General features: G+C 38.4%; 1 protein-coding gene across 1 annotated transcript in view; it reads right to left on the bottom strand.

The window, feature by feature from the left end:
• Positions 1 to 801: 801 nt before the first annotated feature.
• LOC139725559 (ubiquitin-protein ligase E3A-like) overlaps positions 802 to 25,867 on the bottom strand; it is a 31,202-nt gene continuing 6,136 nt past the window's right edge. The window contains exons 3-6 of the mRNA XM_071636650.1: positions 4,382 to 4,567; positions 3,734 to 3,908; positions 2,838 to 2,940; positions 802 to 1,087 (exon numbers count right to left, since the gene is read on the bottom strand). Of these exons, the coding sequence (XP_071492751.1) occupies positions 840 to 1,087; positions 2,838 to 2,940; positions 3,734 to 3,908; positions 4,382 to 4,567 (712 nt within the window). The 3' untranslated portion in view covers positions 802 to 839. The remainder of the gene's footprint in view (positions 1,088 to 2,837; positions 2,941 to 3,733; positions 3,909 to 4,381; positions 4,568 to 25,867) is intronic.

Here is a 25,867-nt window from a genome sequence, read left to right as displayed (position 1 = left end):
AGTGCTGTCAGCTTTCAAGGTCAATATTTTAGTTGGTGAAGGAATGTAATTAAACCCCCCAAATTGCGACCATCACTCCAAGTGCTGCCGAGGGTGGCATATACCAAACTGTATACAGCCAGGATCTAACACCAAAAGATGACAATGACATATTTTGTGTTACTCTGCAAAATTTGCTAAGTTTAAACGATATAATACATAACAAAGTACTAACATAATATCTATACAATTAATCTAAATATAACCATCTTCTTACACTTTGCACAATCTGAAGAAAACAATGTGTAAGTAGCTGTGTGAGTATCGTAAGGGTTTCTTGTGAGTTTCATGGGTCTTTGTTGTAAATCAGAATGTGTGTTATACTATCACACATTACATCCCGGTAGCACAAGAATGATATGAAAAAATGTACCAACATGACACAATCATTATGCGAATTTCTATAGGATTTTGAAAAGACCATGCTTGAAACCGTAGTTATAGGCACGCATCAGTTTGCATGACTTATTCTTTTGTCTGCGTGCCCTCTTATGCAGACACCAGTAGCAAGTTGAAATTTTGCCAACATCTTGCTGTTTTAATTAATAACTTCTGTATAGTTCATTTGGTTCCCCCTTTTCCTCACACATTGAAAGTGGGATATTACATGTAATATGATTGCATCCATAAAGCTTAATGTCTCTGTAAGATACGGTCTCTGTCTTTCATAGACAACGGTCTTTTTTTTTCTTTCTTCCAGCATCTCGCCATGGTACATCAAATCTTGATCATGAAATCAGAAACATGGCATTGTATCTTGGCTTTGAAGCAAATGACTGGTTTTTCCTCTATTCTTTCCTTCAAGGAATGTGTAACTTGTGGAAACCTGTGGTGATATTGAGAGCTTTTCTCAGCCGAAATTCCAGGTGTTCCTTGCGTCTGTACATGGGGAGATGTAGCACAACGTACCCCTGGCAGGTGTTCACTTCCGGGCACATGTCCTCCGGTGGTCCCCCGCGACAATCTTTTTCCCCGCCCATGGGCCACATTCGAGGACCGATCACTCCGAATCCACCAACAGGTACATGTGTGGCTCCAGTGAAGAATCCTACAGGGATATAAAAGTACCCATACGCATATGCTCATATACAGATACAATGTACATATAAACATATTAACATAATTATATATACATTTAAAAAAATATTCATCATGCTAAAAGATTCAATTCATTTGACACCTTTTTTCTATTTAAAAAAAATCCAAAATTAGGCCTATATACACATCATTTTATATAAAAGAGAATGCCTGATAATCACCTGTAATATTCTCTTGGAGAGGTGTAAAAGCAGCTTTATTTCACCAAGATGAAACTTTTTTTCACAGATGTAACAATTGTTGCTTTTAATGCAATTTCTATCCATTTACCTCATTACTCTGTATGCATTTCCGCAAAGAGAATGAAGGAAAGGAACTATAGAAGCCATAAAAGATTCTCCTTCATTCATGCCATCATTTTACAAACCATTTTATTTCAACGCTTCGACTGTAACGTTTTGTCATGGTGACTTATGATGATAATAATAATGATAATGCCTTTATATGACGCTTTATACTTGTGTTTCTAAGCGCACACGTGCTATTCATACAAAGACTATAGAAAATACAATAACATTAATTACAGTCAAAAGACGATGAACAAGAAAAACGATACGTGTGATTCAGTGGTACAAGAAATAATAACTGTGTGCACCTCCAGCAAAAAAAAAGAAAGATAATAAAATAAAAAAAAATATATATATATATGTACAACTGATTAAACAGATGAGTTTTGAGAAGGATTTAAAATGATTCAATAGATGATTTGATTTGATTTGATTTGATTTGATTTATTGATTCCTGTATTATCATTGTACATGAACATGCATGTACATGTACATATACAAATGTACATACATCGTTGGAGCCATACATATATACATAATCATCAGTTGTTAACAAAATAGTTTTTCTTCATTGCCTTTACACAATGTACAGCAGAAACATATCAGTAATACAAGCGTACAATGAATGAGGCATTTTGAATATGAAGAGGGAGTTTATTCCAAAGGGTGGAGGCAATGGAGGAGAAGGCTCGGTCACCATAATGGGTTTTTGTACGTGGGCCACGAAGTAATTTGAGAGAAGAAGATGAACGGAGGGGTCTGGCAGAAGAGTTTGAGCGAAGAGAGACTAGGTTTGGAAGATACGTCGATGCAAGATTACATATCGGGTGCTTATGGTGTTGCCCAGTGCCGAATATACAACGACGATGAAAATGATAAATTCAATTATTCGTACAGTTTTACAAAGACTCAGTTGAATGATAACCCACAGCAATAGCCAGGAAGAGAAAGGCAGACCATAAACAATCGTCTGATGTAAAGATATTAACCCTCAAGGGTCTAAATGAGGACCACAGGAAAAATTGCTTCAACCAAGCAGATGCTGGCTTTTGATTTAAAAGAACACTGTGTTGCTAACCATGGTTTTACTTTCTTAATCTGTGTACGACTGCAAACGACAAACTGAATCTTTGTACTCTATTTATTGCAGTACCTGCTTAAAGATTGAGGAATAAAACTCTGCGGAACATTTTTATTGGATTCCCAACTTGACACTGTCAGTTCCAAAGTAGTATGACATGGTATTTCACAACAGAATATTGAAAGACTTGTGCAGGGGTGTTTGGGTTTTTTTCGGGTTTTTTTTTCAGAATACATACGTGGAAGTCTTAACCTTAGCAAAGCTATTGACTGTTGTGATATGCAGGGAAAAACTAAGGATTGTTTGAAAGCTCCTTAGTAAGACCAACTTACTCAAGAATTCTCTCTTCTCTTCCTCTAGAAGACTGTGAAAGACTTCCCAGAACATCTTGATGACTCGATGTTCTCTGGTGTATCCTTGCTCGAACCGAAAGCTCTGAAACAAAGGTTTTCATGTTTGTATTTATTTTTTACTTAAAGTCGATGTATTTTGTACATTTCGACAGGTCACTTTTAGCAATAAAACAAACAGACTCTGACGACGACAATTCGTGAGAAAAAGAAATACTGGGCGTAAAATTAATATTCACTTTACTGCAACATCAGAATCACTCACACACACACACACACACACACACACACACAAACTGTGAATGATTATTGTCCATAATGATGGCTTTAACAGGTGGATGCATTTCGTATGGAGATTGAAACGTGATTCGCTCGTAAAACTATGAACATCAGTTTTGAGCCACTACAAAATCTGTCATCATTCATGTGGGTATTCCACATTTACATTAACACTGCAAGAAAAACAGTCGACATGATTACGTACAGAGGATGATGAGATCATTTTATGATTTTACATATTTTACCATTGATGTCCTCTATGTTTACGTGAGTACGTAAAATCTAACATAAATTTGCTCTATGAGCATATTGCAGGCACTTTGACAGTGTATTTCATTCTTTAAGGATACTGCATTATGTATCCAAAAAGTTTTAAATTTCTTAAATTTGGGAACTTTATTTGCAAGTTTCTTAAACTCCTTGAACCTCACTACACCATATTCTCGACAAAGACCTGTTTGAAGTCATGGTTGACCCATTTATGACTAAAAAATGATAACTGAACCGAAAACATACAAAACCATAGGGGAAAAGACCTCTTCAGAGGGGGCAAACGTGTCGGGGCAAATGACGAGAGAACATGACGAAACAGAACGTACCTCCTCAAACGTCCTCCAGTCGTATTCTCCACCGAGGAAGAGCGCTCTCATCTCCTCCCACTTAAAGAGCTCCTGGAAGCGGTTCATCAGAGTTACTTGCAGAAACCCACTTTTGAATGCCTGCACCTGCTTTTCAGCCGTGTGGTATCTGGAGTACAGCTCGATGTACTCTTTGCTGTTGGTGGGGTTAAGATCGTGGACAACTTTAGAATCACTAGTCACAAGAACATTACATCGGAGATTTAATATGTCTTAACATGAACGGGGAAGTTTCTCCAAACATAATCTGCGGATTCAGTGAATTTTGCTGGCAGATGTAGTGAAAATCCGAGAAAACTTGACGATCCGTTCAAAAAATCACCTATTTTTGAAGTTTTCTCTGGGATTATACAACCGTAAGTAATTTGAGATGTCACAATAGGACACTACATGTTTCGTATGTACGTCCACATGAAACAGTATAAATTCAAGTCACTTTCAATACGTCGAATTCTTAACAACAATTTCATGAACAGTCTGAAATGTCTGTTGCTATTTGTTTGTATGATTGAAGTTGCCTGTATCAAAAGGTTGCGCCTGAAATTACGTCGGCTGTCTGAAAAATTGAACCCAAGGTTAAAGAAACAGAACATTACTTTGCAAACCTACACATTGTCTTTTGTCACCATCACTGCTTCACCACCTTCTTTTAGCTCCTTGGTCTCTCCACTGGAGTCGTCTACAAGAAACGTCATCTCCATGGCTTTAAGGTCTTCTTCAGACAGCTGTGATAAGGACTGAATGCTCTTGGCCATATCCGGTTCTAGAAGCTGCAGGTCCTTGGTGCTGGATACTCTGTGAGACATTAATTGATTTTGTTTTATTATTACAGCTACAAAACCTAGAACTTCATCCATTCAGATAAAAACATACAGATAACAACTTACAGGTTACGGATATAGACGACACATTTCATCTTGATTCACACGTTATTTCCATAAGGGTTTCATGAGTATAGAAATTTATTTTGCTTCTTAACCTCGTACACACTGATGCTTTGTATGACATCTGTTCTTTCTAGAACAATTATTTCACTTATTGGGGTGAGTTAAACTGCAGAAAACTCCTAAGTTTTGTTGTTGTTTTTTGTAAATTTTTATGTTCTATCGCATATATCCAAATATTCTGCCTCTCATTAGTAGATCTCTCAGAAACACAAGACTTTGTAAGAAGTGGACACGCGTGAGATGAGAGGGAACCATCTCTTCATAATAATGCCGTTCTAGTATAAATTTTCCCGCACAATTTCGTCACATTTGCATTTTTGATACATAATGATTCGTGCAATTGCGAACGAATTCGAATGATCACTGAGATCAACATTCAAAAAAGATAACTAGTTCTTTCAATTCAATTTCATCAGCGTGAAATTTCATGATTTTTCTCACATAAACGCGTATCAAGCGCGTTCAAAATAAAAATGCTCGTGAGACGCATTCAAATTCGCACCATCACCGCCCTGATGAACGTTAAGGAATTCGAATTCACGAATTCTAGTCAAGCAATTTATAGCATTTGGGCAATGTTTTTGTTCCTGCTTAGATGTGCTATTTGTAGCTCTTCATTTAACGTTTTAATATACAGTTGTATTAACAGACCTTGTGATAAAACCTTTGCATTAGGCCTATAGTGAAATGTTTCATTCCTTTAATCTATAGCTTGTACATAGAACGCCACTTCAGTCATGGACCTAATAACATGGACTATTCGCGGCAGTCTTTCTTTGATGTAATGATCATCTCCGACACATGATTATGTACATCTTAATGAGTACATTCAGGTGTCTTGACAATAACGATTGTGTAATCATGTATCGTCACCAAAGAATCGTTTCCCTCATTTCAGTCTTGTTTCTCTGATGTGCCTTTTTCAAATGTCTTTGAATAAATACAGATGATGAGGAGCGGCAAAACCTGAGATCATGACAAATATTGTGTCAAAAGATGGGCAATTGTTGATTCGCACATTTTCGCACACGCATAAGACCTTGCCTAATGGCAAGATATACCTGTTCTCCACCATTACCATTATCACGCTGTCACCCCGTTCAGAGAGCTGAAAAGTGCCCGATGTGCTCCGATGTACCCCGATTCGACTGTCGATCTGCAGTCAGTCAACTTATTAGCATGCAGAACCGAAGAAATATACTGTGGACCTCGAAGAGGCTCCTAACCTCACGGTTCTTTTGCAGCAATGCATTGTTATAAAAAAAGACGTGCTGATTTTTCCAAGGCTTTTTCTTGATGTTGTTATGAGGTCTGGTGCATAGACTAGCATCATATGCAAGGTACACAGTATAGTAAGCAGTACCCAGCACTTGAATGTAGGCCTGCAATGTGGAGTACTTCTAGCATAGAAAGAGCTAACATGTTGTCTTGGAGTGGAGATCTCCGTAGCAGAATGCAATATCTGCCTCCAAAAGGAATTTTCAAGGTGGGATCAGAGAGAATTTGGATGTATGTTCGATTTGCCCGGCATGAACAATTCAACATTGCATTGTGCATGCAATCTTGTGACTGTACTGCAGCTTGTATGGTGATGAAATCGGCGGGTGTACCCAGTCACGGCAGTTCGCGCACTGAAATGCTAGTTTGAATTCGTTATTAAAGTGACTTTCCAAGCCTCAACTGCTAGAATGGCATCATATCAGATTCCCCCTCCTCCCCAAATGCAATGCAAAGGGAATACAGAGACGAATTGGCTGAATTTTGAGGAAGCATGGAATGATTATTGCATTGCCACTGAACTTGATAAAAAGGATGTCAAAATCCACGTTGCTACACTGAAGACGGTGATGGGCCAAGATTGCCGCACAGTGCTTACCGGTCTCAAATTATCCACGGAGGAAATGAAAGACATCACCAAGATTCTGAGTAGCCTCAAAGAGCATTTGTTATGAAACGAAATGTACTATATGAGAGGTACATATTTCACACAGCAGAGCAACAACCACAAGAGACTGTTACTCAATTTGTTGACAGGCTGCGTAAGCTGGCAGCTACCTGCAAGTTTGGAGAGCAACGCTTGGAAAATGAGATGATACGAGACAGACTGGTCATCGGCTGTAGGGATCAAGGGCGAGAGCAAGACTGTTTCGGGAAGATGAATGCACATTACAGAGAGCCCTTGATACCCTGAAGATCAGTGAAGCAACCACACAGCAGTTGAAAGTTATCAATAGTGGTGAACATGAGCAGCAGCGAGAACTAAACTTTGCTAAGAACAAGCAAGGACGTCAGTCAAAGAATCCAAGAAAGGAAAAAGATGACTGGAAAAAGAAACAACAGCGAGAACAACAGCTCCCGTTGGGAGGAAGTGCATGCCTGTACTGTGGAGGCAAGCATAAAAGAGGAATGAGGAACTGCCCAGCATATGGCAAAGAATGCAGCAGATGTAAGAAAACGAACCATTTTGCAAAGGCCTGCAAAGCCAGAATTGAAACTGTACATGCCGGTGACCAGGAAAGTGACACAGACGATACAGATGAGTCGAATTTCAGCCTGGAACATGTTGGATCCCTAAATGAAAAGAAAGGGCGTAAGATTGTAGTCCCTATCATGATGAAAACTCAAAAGCATGTTCAGAAAGTCATGTGTCAAGTTGATACAGGGGCCACCTGTAATGTAATGTCCTACAGAGAACTATGCAAACTTTAAAAAAGTGACAAACCATGCATGCACCCATCAGCCACAAGGATAAAATTATACGATGGAAATTACATACCGGTCAAGGGTGAGACAGATCTGATATGTAGCTATGAGGGGAGCTCGTACAACATCAACTGTAAGATTGTGGAGACATCGAGGGAGATGCTCCTACTTAGTGGACAATCCTCCATCCAGATGGGCATGATACGAATCAGCGGCGAAGTGGAGACTGTGCATCTGACACAATCAAGAGACCTGATTGCAGAATACAATGACGTCTCCGAAGGTCTTGGCTGCTTGCCTGGAGACTACAGCCTGACCTTGAACAACAATGTCATGCCTGTCAAGCATGTTGCACAAAAAGTTCCAATCAAACTACAGGACGCAAGCAGCTATCTTACCACTTTTGCTACACCATTTGGACGCTACAGGTGGAAGAGAATGCCATTTGGGATCTCACCGGCCCCAGAGGAGTTCCAAAGAAGGCAACATGAGATCATCGAAGGGCTCCATGGTGTTGAAGTCATAGCTGATGACTTCTTGGTCTTTGGAAGTGGAGATACCATGGACGAGGCAGTAGCTGACCATGATCGAAACCTAGAACAATTCCTACGTAGGGCCAGGAAGGTCAACTTGAAGCTAAACAAGGCCAAGCTGAAGTTGAGACAGACCACCGTGTCATACATTGGACATAAACTGACAGCGGATGGACTTCGACCAGATCCGGCGAAAGTCAAGGCTGTAGTTGACAAGGTCCCACCTGAAGACAAGAAAGCAGTGCAGCGTCTACTAGGCAGTGTGACATATCTAGCGAAGTTCTTGCCAAGGCTTTCTGAAGTAGCAAAACCGCTGAGGTTGACGGACGCAGGAACACACTTCGAATGGCTGGAACATCACACAGAAGTCCTGAACGAAATCAAGCTAATGCTCACACAAGCTCCAGTCTTAAAGTACTTTGATGAGGCTGCTGAAACGACCATACAGTGTGACGCATCTGAGAAAGGGTTAGAAGCTACACTCCTGCAGAATGGCCAGCCGGTGACATTTGCTTCGAGGGCTCTATCCCGAACAGAGCAGTGCTACGCACAGATAGAGAAGGAATGTCTAGCTATTGTTTGCTTGTGAGAGGTTTGATCATTACATTCAGTTTGAGTTGAGTTTGAGTTTATTTTATTTCACCACGGGTCACTCACTTCAGCCAATGGCTGTTCTTCTGTGAGTCCGTGAAGTAAAAAATCATACAATTACAAAATACAACATTTTATACATAGTATAGGAAACTTTAAAAAAAGTAACAAAAAAAAAACACAAATCAAATACAAAAATCAAACAAGCAGACACACAGACGTCACAAGGCAAACCTGTGACGGTAGAAACAGACCACAAGCCTTTAGTGCCGATTTTCACGAAGGCAATCCATGGTGCCCCCAAGAGACTACAGCGAATGCTTCTTCGGCTCCAGAAGTATCACCTGGATGTCCAGTACAAACCTGGAAAAGAAAAGATGTGCTCCTTGCTGATTGGCTGAGTCGAGCATACCTATCGGGCACATGGGGGTCTGATAAGATATACAAGGAGATAGAAGAAGATACACCTTGGTTTACGGTTCACCGTGATTCGCAAACCAAGTGTATCTAATATACCACACCATGCAAACACCTTCTCTCAAAAATCACGAGATAGAAGAAGTCAGCAAATGGACCTCCTGAAAGTTAGCGAGTCCACAGAGCACCAGATCAGAAATGGGACAACTGCTGACCAGCAACTGCAGGACCTCATGTTGATGATCCAGCAAGGATGGCCTGATACAAAGGAAGCAGTACCTGGCAGTATAAGAGAGTACTTCAACTTCAGGGATGAGATCACAGCACAGAATGGAATCCTGTTCAAAGGCCAGAAGGTGATTGTCCCCCAAATACTCCGAAGCAGAATGGTGGAGAAGGTACATAGCAGCCACCTAGGAGTCGATGCATGTGTGAGAAGGGCTCGTGACACACTCTTTTGGCCAGGCATGGCAAGCCAAATCAGAGATAAGGTGGAGCAATGCTCAGTCTGCAACGCCATGAAACCAAAGCAACAGAAAGAGACAATGATGACTGCTGAAATCCCTGCAAGACTATGGCAGTTTGTGGGTCAAGACTTGTTTCATATGAACAACAGAGAATATCTGGTGACAGTGGATTTCTACTCTGACTACTGGGAGTTGGACCAGCTAGAGAGCACCAAGGCCCAGGATATAGTAGAGTGCTCAAAACGCCACTTTGCACGACATGGCATACCTGAGCGGGTCATAACAGACAATGGACCTCAATTTGTGGCCCAGGAGTATGCCAGATTTGCAGCAGAATGGGACTTTGACCACGTTACCAGCTCCCCCCGGTAGAGTCAAAGTAATGGTAAATCTGAGTCGGCAGAGAAGATAGCCAAAACACTTGTAAAAAAAGGTTATCAACGATGGAAGTGATATTCACCTTGCCATGCTTGAGTGGAGAAACACGCCTGACCATGACAGAGCAAGTGCAGTGCAGAAACTAATGTCCAGGCGTGCTCGAACAAGGCTTCCAACGCCAGAGGTACTACTCATGCTAAACGTAGTGCTGGATGTACCAGAACAGATCAGAATGATAGATATGATAGAGGGGCCAAAGATCTACCAGAGCTGCACATAGGCCAAGGGGTACTTCTACAACCAGACATGGCTCACCTGCCATGGAGACCCGCAATTTGCAGACAAATCCTTGGTGACCGGTCATATGTGGTGGAAACGAAAGACGGACGTCAGTATCGGCAAAACCGGAGGTTCCTGAGAGAAACGGCTAACACCAAGCCAGAGTCTTTAACCACCGTAAAGGTAGCAGAACATCCAAAACAGCCAGAAGGCAGTCAACAGCAGCCAAATCATCTCGGAGATACTGCTATGAACGTCACACATAAGCAGCTGGACCAACTACCACATGGGACCGACCAGAGAACGGGACAAAGAAGGCCCAGCGAAACAGCCCAGCAAGCTCCGCTCCCATCATCTACTGCAGGCAGACCACAGCGGCAGAGAAAAATCTCAGCAAAGCTTGAGGGGATCGATATGATGTAATGATTGAGTGGGTTTGGTGCTGTTGTGTTTCGATGTACTATGAGATACCTCGAGTATTTAATGAGTGTGTGATATCAGATGAAACGTAACCAAAAGTAAAACTGATCTCTGACTTCAATAAATTCACACACACACACACACTATTCACATGAATATGTTTTAACTCTCAGTGCAGCTCAAAGTAAAAACAACTAAAAATCCAATGACTCCACATGCCCATTCACCCCCACACTTTTGATCACGGGATTCACAGGTAGGCTTAACACTAAGGTTACACAACACAAAAAGGCTTTGGAAATGATCGGTATTACTATTCAAAATCTCTGGCTTAAACCATTTTTATTTATGAGGCATCAGCCATCAAAATAAATCCAGAGAAAAACACAGCGTGTCTATACAGACCAGAGCTTTTCAATTGAGGTTGATAAGTAAGGTGTGGCGCTGTTTGTATAGCGGAAGGCCGCCGCTTAAACTGTAAACATTAACGTACATCAATGCCAATGGCCGACAAATGAGTGAGGCTAAACAGTAGACTAGATAGCCTACCCTATATATGCAAGGTGTTACAGACTGTAACGTTAAGAAGAGAGTAGGCCCTACAGTACGTATGTTAACCAGCAGGGACTGTATAAAATATATAAGTTACTGTAAGTAATCAGTTAGCTACAGGCACTGTTTCTATAGCGGGAGGCCGCCGCTGTTTACAAACATGGGTTGTAACGCATTAGTAAGTACATCGTTGTACCAGGTATAAATCTAGAACCTAATACAGTAGTAATACCAAGTATGATATAAAGCTACCTGCTAGGATAGTCCAGCACTAGCCTTGTGTAGCACGGTAGTCGGTATGTCGGTAATAGTCCGTCGACAGTTAAAATCCGACAGTATACAGGTGCTAGAAACCGTCCATAGCCTGGAAAGAAACCCTGGCGGCGCGGCTGACGATGAAACTAGGAGGGTGCCGGCATCGTCAAACAAAACGGCTGGAAACCAAGAAGGGACCAATGCGATGAAGCTCCCCACGCCACGGAGTGATACACAGCTGCTGTATGTCAATGTCCAATGAGAAGTAGACGTCTACTATGCAGCGCCTAGGCTAGGCCGATGGCATGACCGATAAAAACCTTGGCAGATTCTAGTGGTACAAATCTAACGTCACAGGAGTGCCTGCTTTTCCGGGGGTTGGAATCATTATCCAAAATGATGCTCAGTCCAAATACATATGATATAAAAACATTCTATCAGAATCAGTATGAAGGTGACTGTGCAGGAAAAACAACTCGGGGTCTACGTAGACTGTAGACCGAGTACGTGACTCTATGAAATTTGCAGCAGGACTGCCTAGATTTTGGGGCCTTCAAACTAACTCAGCAAGCTCTGAATTGCCACAAAGTCAAAACTATTTTGATTGGCTAAAGAATACTGAATATATTACGTAACTTAAAATGATTGGCTGTCATAAAGATAATTATTCATTATTACCTCATTTGCATAAAAACCAGACATCACATGACATTGCAGACAGGAAGTGACCGGGGGTCCGTTTCATGAAAGTCTTAAGAGAGACTTTCTCTCTCCTAAGTCACACTTAGGAGAGACTTTGCTAAAAACCGTTTCATGAAAAAGCTATCGCATAAAGCTATCACATAAACTCAGACTTAGGAGAGACTTTTTCTACAAACCATTTCATGAACGAAGCTAGCACATAAAGTCTCTCCTAACTTGGCAAAGCTATCACATAAATCTAGGAGTGGTCAGGAGCACTCCTAAGTTTATGTGATAGCTTTTTGAGAGTCATTGTGTCAAACTTTTTTCTCATTTTTGGAGTAATTGACCCCAAATTTGGCATGTGTGACCACTGTCAAAGGTAGATGTGCAAGACATCTTTTTCGTTAATATCGCGTAATGCTTTGCCATGGCAACGACATATTTTCATAAAAATCATACAAATTATTGTGGATTACACTACTACACTCAGTTTTAAAGCAATGCAGTTGAAATTCAGCATAGAATCAGATCAATGTAATGTGTAGTTGTGCAAGACGCTTTTTTTCCGTGTGTGGATGTGAAGAAATCTGTTGCCATGGCAACAACAGTTTTTTCTATACCAATCATACAAAGAAATATGTGGATTGATCTAACTTCGTATAGTTTTTTAGCATTTGACCTAAATTTTGGCACATGTGACCGCTACAGTATGTAGATGTGCAAAACTAATCTTTTGTTGATGTTGAACTATGCGTTGCCATGGTAACAGCATTTTTTTTTCACTTAAAAGCATCTAAAAATATTGTGAATTCAGATAAATTTGTCAGTCTTTGAGCAATGGCTTGAAATTTGGCACATGTGACCGGTATAGTACGTAGATGTGTAAACTTCATTTTTCGTCATTGTTGAACAATGCGTTGCCATGGTAACAACAGACTTTGAATAAAAAGCATACAAAACTATTGTGGATTCAGCCATCTCCCTCAGCTTTTGAGCATTTGGCTTGAAATTTGGCACATGTGACCACTATGATATGCAATTGTGCAAACTTCAATCTTTCATAGATATGGAACATTGTGTTGCCATGGTAACAGCATTTTCAATGAATATAATACAAAAAATTTGTGGATTCAGTTTACTCCTTCAGTATTTGAGCATTTTACTTGAAATTTGGCACATGAGACTGCTAAAGTACATTGACTGATGTGCGAATTTCTTCTTTGATCGTTGTCAATGTGTTGCCATGGTAACAGAGTATTTTGAATGAAAATCATATAAAAATACTGTGGATTCAGCTAACTTCCTCAGCTTTTGAGCATTTGACTTGATATTTGACACATTTGACAGTCATAATATGTTTTTGTGCAAACCTTTCTTTCAAATTTTCTTCCATTAATATTGGACAGTGTGTTGCCATGGTAACATCATTTTTTAATGAAAATCATAGGACTTACCAGTTTATTCATCCAACTTCCTCAGTTTTTGAGCACTTGATTTGCGATACGTAATTATGACACATATGACGAACAGAATTTTTTAATAAACAAAACACAACTTTATTCAATGTTGAACAATGCGTTCCCATGGTAACAACTTTTTATAAAAAATAAAACCGTATAAAGTTAGTGCTAGTTGAACGAACTCCCTCAGTTGGAGGTGGGGGTAAAAATCACAATAAGTGATAGTTCAAGTTTCTGCAGGTATTCATGGTTTCATACTTGGATTTGATTTTACTCATCAATTGCCACAATTGAAACACATTTCATTCAAAGATGCAGAATGACAAGCGCCGATAATGATTCAATTATTTAATTCATTCACCACTATCAATTTCATACACATTAACCCTATTACCCCAAGCTATTTTGACCCTTCCCAGGCCCAAGGGGGGGGGGGGGGCACATTGTGCCCCCTACATAACTTTGTTATTGTTTGATGTCTCATCGTCATATTTGGCACATGGGTAGAGCAACTCATGCTCTACATGACCGCATACTTGAGTTTTTTCAAGTTCACCCATAGAGGGCGCCATTTATCAAAATATAAAGAAATACATAGGAAATATGCTAAAAACATGATTTTTCTGTATAATTTCTTTATCCCCAGTATATATGTCTTATCATAGACCAATATTTTTCATATTTGCCACAAATGATGTGCAAGTCAAAGCTGATTATTTGTTATGGTTGAAATTTCTCAAGGTCACCACATGGGGGCGCTATTCATAACAAAACAAAGAAATACATTATGAGACCTATGATGTATTGTTTGGGATAGGTACATGCATAGTAATCATATTTCATATTCCCATAATATTGGAATTTTAAGTTTGCAGATTGATAATGTGATAAACAAATGATATTAGAGGTATAACTTGGGTGAAGGAATCAAAATGACACAAAATAGAACGTCAATCTTTGGAAAATACTGTTATTTTCAAGCATCTCTATTATATCTATTGTTTTATGCTGTTGGCACAGAAAAACAAAGGAATTAATAGGAAAAACATTTCAAGGCCATAATTTCTTCACATTCTGCTTCTTCAGCAAATTTCAGCCAAGAAACGCCCATTTCATACATTATAATATTGTAAATTTGAATTGGAACAGAAAAATACGCAAAAATCTGACTGACATGGTTGTCAGTTTATGGTTGCCATGGCAACCAGCAATATCAAATATAGCTAAAGTATATATCAAAACGTTTGGAATAACATCTTAGGAAAAGTCACCAAATTTGGTTAAAATTGGATAAAGGGCGAAGGAGTGGCGAATGAAAATCTGGTAGGGGGGCACAATGTGCCCCCCCCCCCTTGGGCTTTATAGGGTTAATATTAGTTCTACACAATTTAACTACATGTCATGTGACAGATTATGTAACTGCAGAAACTATTGAAACAGTTGTTGCTGTCAAATTTTCATATTCTGGTTGCCTGATTCATTGGAAAATCTGATCTTAAAAAACATGTATTTCATTATTCAATATTGTCTTAATCACAGCACAATTATCATAACCACAATGATGATACTGGTAAGAGTCTTTGTGAAATTATTATCACTCACAGTATTTTCTGGTATTACACTCTACTTCATTTCTACATAATAAGTTATTTTTAATTATATCTTTCTGATCAAATTATAATTACCCGCATAGATATAATTTTCTAACTTGGTTACATAAAGTTTGCCGTCACACGCCTGGAAACAATAACAAAAATAATACACTGCAACGTTCACTGATGTATTTATGTTTTGATCACTTATACCTCAACACATCTTTCATAATCATTTGAAATATTTTCATGGTTTATTAATCAAATTGTGAAAGCAGCTGAACTTCAAGCAATTCTATCATTGCAAATATTTGGTAAGCATACAATGATATGTGTTGCAATCCACTCTTTTTGCACTCTGAGGTTCCCTACATCAGAATACTAATTATGATAATAGTACTAATAATAATGACCTTGTCTATTACACAATAGCTTTTATTCATCAAAGCAATCAGAAATCAGGCTGTTATGTGCTGACAGAAATTTGCATTTGTCCATTTTAAAATGGTTTCTTCCACTTTACTATAAATCTTCTTTTCGGTTTTTTTAAATCTTTTTTTTATTTTTTTTATTTTTTATTTTTTTTAGTGTGCTTCGATTCACCCGTTTGCTTTTCACCGACTTTTTTGCATGCTTAGCTGTTCTGTTTTGTTTTGCAATGCATTTGTTTCTCTTTTCTTCTAAGGGGGATTTGTCTCATTTCTGGTTTTGGTTAATGCCTGGCAAAGCACTTATGCCATCACCTATGGACTCATCTATGACAAAACTCTGAGTGAAGTTCAGCAGTCAAACTGCAATAATCTGATTGTAGCTTCATATCTAACACTGCAATTGTGACTCTGCATCACAAAACCCCCAAAAAGTCACAAAAGGTCACCAAACATGGATTTCTGGTTAAAGGGATGGTGTAGTTTTGGTTGAGACCTGGTTTCAGATTTTTTTTGTGTGTGTGATATAATGAGAAACCTCTTCTGAAATATGAAAGGGCACATAATTCCAAGAAGAATTCAATGTTTACTTGATGAAATTGGTTTTGAAATGGCTGAAATATGCAAAATAAAGCGATTCCTAATAAAAGGTGGAACCAACCTTTCATTAAAATCGCTTTTACTTTGTTTTACTTTGTTTTTGGATGTCTCAGCCATTTCAAAATCGATTTTCATCAAATGAACTTTGAATTCCTCTGAGAATGGTATGCTCTGTAGCACTTCATTAGTGGTTTCTTAGTATCTTCCAAAAAGTTAAAAGCTCAATCCTCTTTCTGAAAGAGCAGACTCTATGATTTAAAATGATGTACAACTCAATTCAGATGGACTCTCCTAAACTATTTGTATATTAGAAAAGCACAACCTCTGCAAAATCATAATCCTTTCCATGTTAGTTCCGACTTCCAGTTGTTTTGCTGGTTGTGAAACATTGATGTGTATACTACGTAAAAGATTACAGCCGAAATAATTAATGAAATCATTGTGATGTTCATATTATTTCACACTGTATTTTACAAATGAATAATTTCATTCTTTCAGAATGGTCTGTTATAATGAGGAAGAGATAGTCGTAAAAAGGATCACGAATTCAACCATGTCGTGTACCTTTCAAGGACACATGTACAAAATGCGAAGAGATTTTGGGGAGAAAAATACAAAATGCATTTTCAACCCCTGCTGGTGCAAACATCATGGAATACAGCCTAAATGATTAATAATGTAATCATCGCGATCCCGCTGGGCGCACACAGTGTAAAATAAGTTTAATAATGCATGTTACTCTGCTTGCACCCATGTTCAGAAAAAAAGTAACAAATGTTTTTAATACAATGTGATTTTGTTTATTAAAATTTCATACTGTGTTTCACAAATGATATTTTCCTTCTTTCAGAATGGTTCAATACACGAGGAAGAGATAGGTGTAGAAAGGATTACGAATTCAACCCTGCCGTGCACTTTTCGAGAAAGCATGCACAACACACGCGAAGAGATTTTCAGAGGAAAAACAAAGAACGCATTTTCAACCCCTTCTTTTTTTAAATTCTTTTGGTATCAACTCACAAATGATTCCTTTTTATTCTTTCTCAATAATAATGATCCATTTACTTGTGTAATAACAACACAAAGACTGCTCATAAGTTTGATTGCTTGGTATATGTGACTCCATGCTTATGTTTTCTTTGTTTTTAGTGCGTACGGTTATAACGAGGAACCGGTTATAACGAGGCAATATTGGCGGTCCCATGGACCTCGTTATAACGGGGTTTCACTATATATACATTGATTTTGAAAGATTAAATTCATATAAATATATATATATATATATATATTTACAGCGGTAAAAACTATCATATGTTGCATTCAACCTGTCTGCATCACCCTCGGCAAGCTCCATGCCTTGAGAATCTATATGAAAGAAAAAAGAAATACAAATATGGAAAAACAAATATTGGTTACATACTGAAATTTTATGACACGCCATTCATCCCCTCTGCCTGACATTATACAGAGTGTTAAAATATGTGGGCTTACAGTTGAATGAATACACACACGACTGGCACACATATCATTACACAGAACTACTTTTCAGCAATTTCTTATACAGTATATTAGAAACAGTTTAACAGCATCTACGAAAAAAAACTAAGAAAATCGTCTGGGATGTCATACACAAGAATTAGTGTAGCAGATTCTTCCTGATAACAAAAAAGGTGTGACACAGACTCAAAAAGAGAATGTGATTGTGACTTTAAACACTCGTCTGACAGAACGTTATACATTCATGACTTTTTAAAAAGGATTGTAACTTATGTCAGGCAAGCTGGGGGTTCCAAAATAAACAGAAAGATGATTCAATGGGTTATGCAACAAATCAGCTGCATTGCTATGTCAGTGCGTTAATCAACTAATGTAAGCCGTACTGAATTCCCAATTGTGGCTGATATAGACATAAACATCAAATCAACTCCCAACTGGGGTGTAGAAATGCACTAATTTCTTCATTTCTCATATGGAACAGTTCACATATAGAGGTGACATTGTTTGTCCACCAAGTCTACAATAATTGCTAAAATAAGAAAGACCGAATTACCTGTAACTGATATGTCATCAACAGAGGTTGCCCTTTTTCAACTATTATTCAAGTTGTTTATTTTGTAAAATCTTTATACTTTCAAGTTTAATTTGAGAAAAGCATACCTGTGTTCTGTCGTAGATAAGATGCTGCTATACAGTTCGTAGTCCAATTGTAGTCTGACTCTGACCTGGGTGAAGTTCAGCTGCAGTTGTCTGTCCCACGGCTTGGTGAGGTTCAGCTCTCTTCAGGCCTTTTGGTGTGCAAATATAAGAACAGTTAAATACCATACAAACAGAAACATCGGATGCACAAATGGGATAGTTGGAAAATATTTGAGATGAGTGTACATCTTTATTAAAACAAGCAATAATAACAAAATGTTCATTAATGATTATCAATTTTGTAAGATATATTATGTGAACAACAAGTTGTAATTGCCAGTTTTCAAAGTTTGAATCACTATGTAATGAGCCCCTGTTAGCAAATTGTAAGAGTATGAGGTAATTTTAGTAATGAATGAGAGGGGAAATTAATAACAAGCATTCACTTTATTCAGTTGGCAGCAGAATTATTAACCCCCCTTGCACTATGGACACTATAGCAAAATAAATAACATTACAATCACTAAATCATATACAAGTGGTGAACAGATAATTTATGACAAATGCCTACCTGATCAATAGTCTTTGATTTGCATATAGTTAGAAACTCTTGATCATTCATGCATGAAGAGATAAGGTCCAGTGAGCACATTATGGTCATTTCAGACCTTTCTGTGATCACTGAAGCATGACGTGTTATGGTCTGATGATAATGATTAATTTCTTTTGTTTTTATGGAATTTTAAATAGTATCTTGCCTTTCTTTACACAACTCTTAGCATTTCATTGGGTTATATTCATTTTGACATGACTTAAACTTTGAATTATTAATATCACGGCTAAACCTCTGTACAAACTCTATGGTGGCAACTTTCACTAGAAATTAGTTCATCTAAATATTTTTGTACAATGAAAAATGCCAATTGAAATATTAAGAATCCTACATCAAATTCCATCATATTGTGTCACCTATCAAAACATTGAGTGAACAAACCATATTCAACGAAGCATTTCAGTGATCACTGAAAGGACTGAAAATGACCATAAATGTGCCCACTGGACCATATCTCTTTATACATGAATGATCAAAGTTTGTAACTATATTATGCAAATCAAAGGCTACTGATCTGTTATTTACTTGTAGCAAACTATCTTATCACCACATGTATGATTTAGAAATGATCTCAGTTATAATGTAATTCATTATGCCAGAGTGTCCAACATGCAAGAGAGGGGCTGAATAATTTTGCTGCCAACTGTAGATGATCAAGATAACATGATTTCTCAACTTGCTTCAATAGCTAAAAATAATCATTTAACACACCAAAATGAAGATGGTGGAATATCCATGACACTGTCACTTGACTTTTCCATTTGCATCTTGCCCCCAGTCCTTAACTCTGAAGTGGATGAAGTTCACATGTTGTCTGGTCCTTGGCTGTTTGGAGTTTATTCAATATACAAGAACAGTTAATATCTTACAAACAAAACAATAGTGCAGGACATGGGACATTAGAAAGTATGTTAGAGATGGGTGCTTTGCCTTTGCTATAACAAGCTATAGCAATCAAATTGAAAAGCCCTACCATTGATTTTGAAAGAATGAATTCACTAGTATCTACTGATCCATAAGCTATAAATAGGACTTTTCACAGTTTAAAATGATTAGCTATGTCGAATATTCTTGTTTCAAACATTGTAAGAGCATAAGGTGGTTTTGATACTAGGAAAGGGAGAGGGTAAATAAACAATCATAGTAGGGCCTACAATATTAAGATAACGTGACTGCTAAAGTTTGTTTCAGGAGCTTGATACATGTAGACATGCAGGTACCCCCCCCCCCCCTTCCATGAATTATCTCTTTTCAATTGGATCAGTATGTAATATTCTACAGATAGTGAAATAAAAAATGCAAAAAACAGTTGTTTCTAGAAGGGTCACTATTCACTGGATAAGAATGTTTGTTTTCAATTTCCAAGATGGACATTACAGCAAACATTGCTTTCAATATTTCCTGTCTAACACTATTCAACTAAAAATCCAGAGACAATTTGATGTCCAAATGTAAATAATGTTGCAATTGTAGTATTTGAAAATATACAGATATGTTGTCTGCTAAAATAGTATTATAAGCTAAAATACTTGCATTCTGTTGAAGGTGACCATGCTGGTAGATACATCGTAAGTCTCAACGAAGTTCAGTAGCAGTCTAGCTGTGGAGAAGATGGAAGTTCAGCAGTTTGGTTCTGTGTTCAGTGAAGTTCAGCAACTGACTCTGGGCTTTATTAGATGAAGAAGCCTGATTGTAGCAGTCTGACTGATGTTCCATATCTAACATTATAGTTAAAAATGTGAATACAAAATAGAAAATGTGTTTTCAAACTGTTGTTTGATTATACAAGATTTTACACACAATATCTAGAATCTGCATGAAATTTGAAATCAGTTCACATGTTTTTGCAGTTTAAATATATAAAGGACCTTATATTATTATTATTTTTGGGGGGATGATTAAAAGACATACTACTAGTATTTGAGTTGTCTCAATTCAACATGTGTAAGCCTATAGTTTAGGGTATTATGACTTCTTGAGGTTCTAGATCTTGTCGATAGGCATCCATGTTGCAAGGTCTACATCTACCTAAGATCTGGTAGGACCAGCTGTACTGTGATTTCACATTCGGGTTGATCACAGTTACAGCCTGAGATGCAGCCACAGTCTGACTCTGATCATCAACTGTTGTCATGTCATCATCATCAATTAAATTGCTAAAAGAAGTTGTGTAAGCGGTACTAGCATCGGAGTATGGACCTATAGAATCTACTAACTGCCTAGATAGATAGTGCCACTATTTAGAAGACCTATTAACTTCCTTACTGATGAGTGATAGGCCTACTTATGTTAATGATAATATGTTTAAGAATACCAAGGCTATAAAAGGGTCTAGTCTGGTTATACTTTTGGTATACACTGGTTAAGTAGTATCTAGGTCAGTAGGTGCTACTCAGGATCACTATACCACTGGATTCTAGATCTATAGACACCTGGTAGTATAGCAGTAGAATTCTAGAGGTTCCATGCCAATGAATTTAGGTAAACATCATTCTCTATCTTATTGTGACACATGCATTGCGATTACAGTGCTGTATGCACTTAGAATTGTTGAAGATAGCTTTCAAGTCTGAACCAAGATCTGAACCATGGTTTCCAATTCATATTCTGTGTAGACCTGGATCTACGTACTACTACTAGGCCCTACTATTACTACTAGATCTAGTTAGTCTAATCACTGTCGGACTCTCCAGATAGTACTACCGGCCCTAACCCCAGGGCACTCCCTGTTAGTTGTACACAGTGCTTCGCGTTCGGGCTGGTTGCAGTTATAACCCCTAACCCCTAGTATTTTACAAGTTTTTGTTGTAGACCTATATTAGTAACGTTAGATAGTAACATTAGGACTTGTAAACGTAACAATGACACAGGTAACGTACAGCTGGTTCTCTGTAGTGTAAATGCTAACGCTATAAGTTCACGTTAGGGCCTAAAAAACATTAGGCTTAGGCTAGGCCCATAATTCTGTGTTAGACAAAATAATCTGAGATTTTCTAGACTGAAAAAAACCCCAGATCTTTCCTGTCGATTTGACACAAAACAGAAAATTTGTATCACTTCTGAATACTATCCACACAGCTAGTGACAGTGTAATTATTCAATGTTAGACACATCTTCAAAAATATAATATTAATAATAAAATGCAGACCAATTCTTTACTTATGAAATTTCCGGTTTCTTCTTCGATCCCTTCACTATTCACGCCTTAAGTTACCTGCAATTCACCCATACATGAACAAATCGGGCAATTGCTCTCATGAAATATCTGCACGCTAAAAATCAACCCACAAACATTTCACTATTACTTGTAGAAGTTGTAGTAGCCCTAGACCCTACCATGCTAACAAACTACCTAAAAACTCAGCTGGCCATTTGGTCATTCAAACAAACGGCGATGTACCTACGTGGGACTATTGTGATAACGCTACTACCGGTAAGATTAGATCTACATCTAGCTAGCCCTTGGAGAATTGTAGAAGATTCGAACAAAAATATATCCAAATAATATCACATTATGAATCCACATGCATTACTTTTCAATTGCAGACAGCTTTAAATATACTCACTAATAGAAATATGTACTGGTAGCGGTGTAGAATGCAACTTAGCCTTCAGGATCTTGCCTCCGTCGTAGATCTGTTGCCTCTGCGCTGTATACACTGTGTGTATACGTGCTATGTCTATGTAGCGAGTGCTCACCGCATGTAGCACAATAGGGAGAATACGTTAATGATATGCTAATGATATGTTAATTAGTATTACCCTCGAACATGACGATTGAAATAATTAAAGTCTCTCCTAGCTTAGGAGAGACTTCGTGAAATGGTTTTTACTTCTCTGTGAAAGTCTCTCCTAGCTTAGGAGCGGCTTGGCCATTCTAAGATTTATGTGATAGCTTTTATGTGATAGCTTCATGAAACGGACCCCTGGGCATCCAGGGTACGTCTAGCCTGCAATGCCTGTACAATGTATACACAAAAATAAGCCACCATCTACAGTAGATGTTGAAAAGCTATGTACACTTGTAACTGTGTATGTGTGTGTTAGAAAAAAAACCTACAGCAGTGTACATATGCACACTGCATAACACACTGTATATTACAACTACAACAAAAAATATGTACTGCATGCATATCCTCTTCATGCATTATCATAATAGATACTAGTAGACAAATGTTGAGCTACTACAAGCTTAATGATTTTGTCCTTACTAAGTGATTTGTGGGAACCCAAGAGCAGCAAAGGGATAGTGATTAGTCAGCAAGAGTCATGACATCGGGCAGAATAATCCTGAGACTCTTATCTGTGGGCCAGTACCCTCGCTCTACTGGTCCAAGGTGCTTTTTGTTATTTTTTTTTTTTTGCTAGTAGATTGATATTTTGTAGCTGCACGTGAGTTGTTAGTCAGCAAGAGTCATGACATCGGGCAGAATAATCCCGAGACTCTTAGCTGTGTGCCAGTACCCTTGCTCTACTGGTCCAAGAGTGCTTTTTGTTAGTTTAGTTTAGTTTTTTAGTATTTTGCTTCCACGGTAAATTATTTGACATGGTGTTGAACTGTAAGAGTTAACAGTTAACAAGCATCCAGATTGAAACAACTCGCCTCGGACACAGAGAAGCAGCGAGACACATTTCAAGACAGATGGACCGACTTAAAGAAGCAAAAAATATATTAGGTATAATGTTGGACAGACATGTATGTTTGTTATATTGAAAGGAGCCAACTAGCTTTCCCGACACCTTCCCAACTTGGCAGATAACAATGACCTTCATGCTTCAATGAATTTACACAAACATGAAGGGAGGGGGTTAAAGGGGTTGTTAGAGACGGTTCGGTTGTGAATAGGGTCGTAGATTAGCACATGATCATGAGCTTGCCTGACCATGCAGCTAACTACAGAGCAAAGGGTGTCCATCAAGCTGTGGTCACAACTCGCCGTACTTGCAAGTGCGTGCTGTCTACTTACAAAAACGTGGGCAAAATTTGGGGATCCGTACGTAGTAAGTTCCGCCTCCGCACGAATTTTCGAGCACGCAGACACGCCGTAGCACTTTTAGGACCCGAGGAACTTTCGCTGCGTTCGGGCTACGGATTCACCCTAAGTGCGGGCAACGTACGTGCACTCTACAGCGAACGTGCGTACAACGCACTGATTCCGTGCGTTTTTTTTAATTTTCCCACCGTCACTTGCTCGGCTGACGGCACACGTAGCACGTACGTGTTGAGCACGTAATAAGTGCGCAGCCCGTGCTTATTCGACACTTCCCTGAGTTCAACTGTTCAATAGAGCACGCAGACTGTACCGAACTTGCCGAATAAGCACCTGCTCCGCACTTAAAACGTAAGTTGTGCGCAGTGATCTCTGCAAGGTACACGAACCGAGCCGACGGACGAGTATCATCATTTTCGTCTCCAAGATGTCATGATGATGGCAATTATATATTCATACTGTTCTATTTCACCTACCGGGCAGAAATTCCCTGTAAGGATTATAGGATCGAAAAAAATCGCATACAGAGTAAAATGATTGTTATATCACTTGAAAGGGCTTTCAAAACTCTTTCGAATTGTGTCACAAATCGAAATTATTATGTTATAGGACCCTTCTACATGGTAGGCGATTAGTAATATATTTATATATATACATGTATATGGGTGAGAATTTTGAACGATGTACAATTGCCAATTTTCGTACCTTATGACATTCGTTCCCTTAGAACACGCCAGGATGCTCTAAGAAACCAGATTTTTTCATGTCATCTCAAAGATTGGTAAATTTCCTTTTAGGGAATATATGGTTTGGTTGACTTTTGTCTGATATTTTTCATTTCACAAGGACTTAAAGCGTAAAATTACGGTAAAAACGCTATTTTCACAATAATTTTTGTTTTTCAAACTAATGATGTGCATTTTTAATGGTACGTGGCATCTAATATCTGACCATGTTCTGGATCTGACATATCATGAGTATGTACCACAAAATTATAAGAACTTTATGAGCACGTACAAAATTACAGAGAACAATTAAAATATCAAAGTCCTAAACAGACGAACGTCCGTGATGCTTTTATTTCTATCGCTGCTGCAAATTCTACTTTGTTGTCTCAACTGTAACGTATACGAAAATTTGGTGTTCCACCTAATGAACATATCCTGCAAAAATTGTATGTCTGCTGGCTGTACATGGGACGTAATATTCTTTTATGCAAAATTATACTCAGTTTTCGTCACGGACGTGCTTCCGCTATTTTCTAATAAAGATCGTAGCCCATGAAACGTTGTTGGCGATATTGTTCTGAGTCGTAATCAACTAAGATCTAGCAACACGATAATATGTTTGTTTTGAGTTTCTGTCCATCCTTTGTCAAATAGGAACCGAAATTGTATTTTTAGACGAACCTCCAAGAAAAAAAGAACGTCCGTTATGATTAAAACGTTTTCGAGTGGGACACCATCTTGCTTTGATGGCGAAGGTGCATTTTACCTTTGGCTCTCTTGCCGAGGAGCTGCATGCCATTTTTGGAGCGGACTGAGGTTCGTCCGCAGTTTTTGGACCATGCAATTCACCAAAAACCAAGCAAATAATTGATATTTTCTCTGAAAATTCACCTCCTGATCCCCCTCTGAGCAATACATATGTTGTAAGGATGTCAAATTTCTTATAATTTGCATTGACAATACCTTTTCAAAATTTTGAAAGAGTTAGGAAGGCTAGGTACTCTCTGCCGATTAGTTATCCGTCCTGGAACATGACCCTAGTAGTAGAACGAACGTCCGTGATAATTCCAGAGAACGTCCGTGACGTATGCAATCCCTCCGATAGGGATAACTTGTCCCGAAAGTGTCCTGTATTCTTTAAAACTTTTGGCTCGAATAGCGACAAATAAAGTTTTACAAAGTAAACAATGAGTTTAGAGCAGTAGTTTCAGAATTTTTAAGGCGTTATGTGATCATGATGAACAAACAATTGAAAATTTACTCACAATTTTGCGCTTGATTTCCCTCTAATTATACAAAAACAGCTAAACACTTAAAACAA

This window comes from Diadema antillarum, unplaced genomic scaffold (genome assembly GCF_040938485.1).
Source record: "Diadema antillarum isolate AM-2024a unplaced genomic scaffold, OU_Dant_1.0 seq00000049_RagTag, whole genome shotgun sequence".
Taxonomy (NCBI): Eukaryota; Metazoa; Echinodermata; class Echinoidea; order Diadematoida; family Diadematidae; genus Diadema; species Diadema antillarum.
Note: the sequence above shows the minus strand (reverse complement) of the source record. Positions and strands in the feature narration are given on the sequence as shown.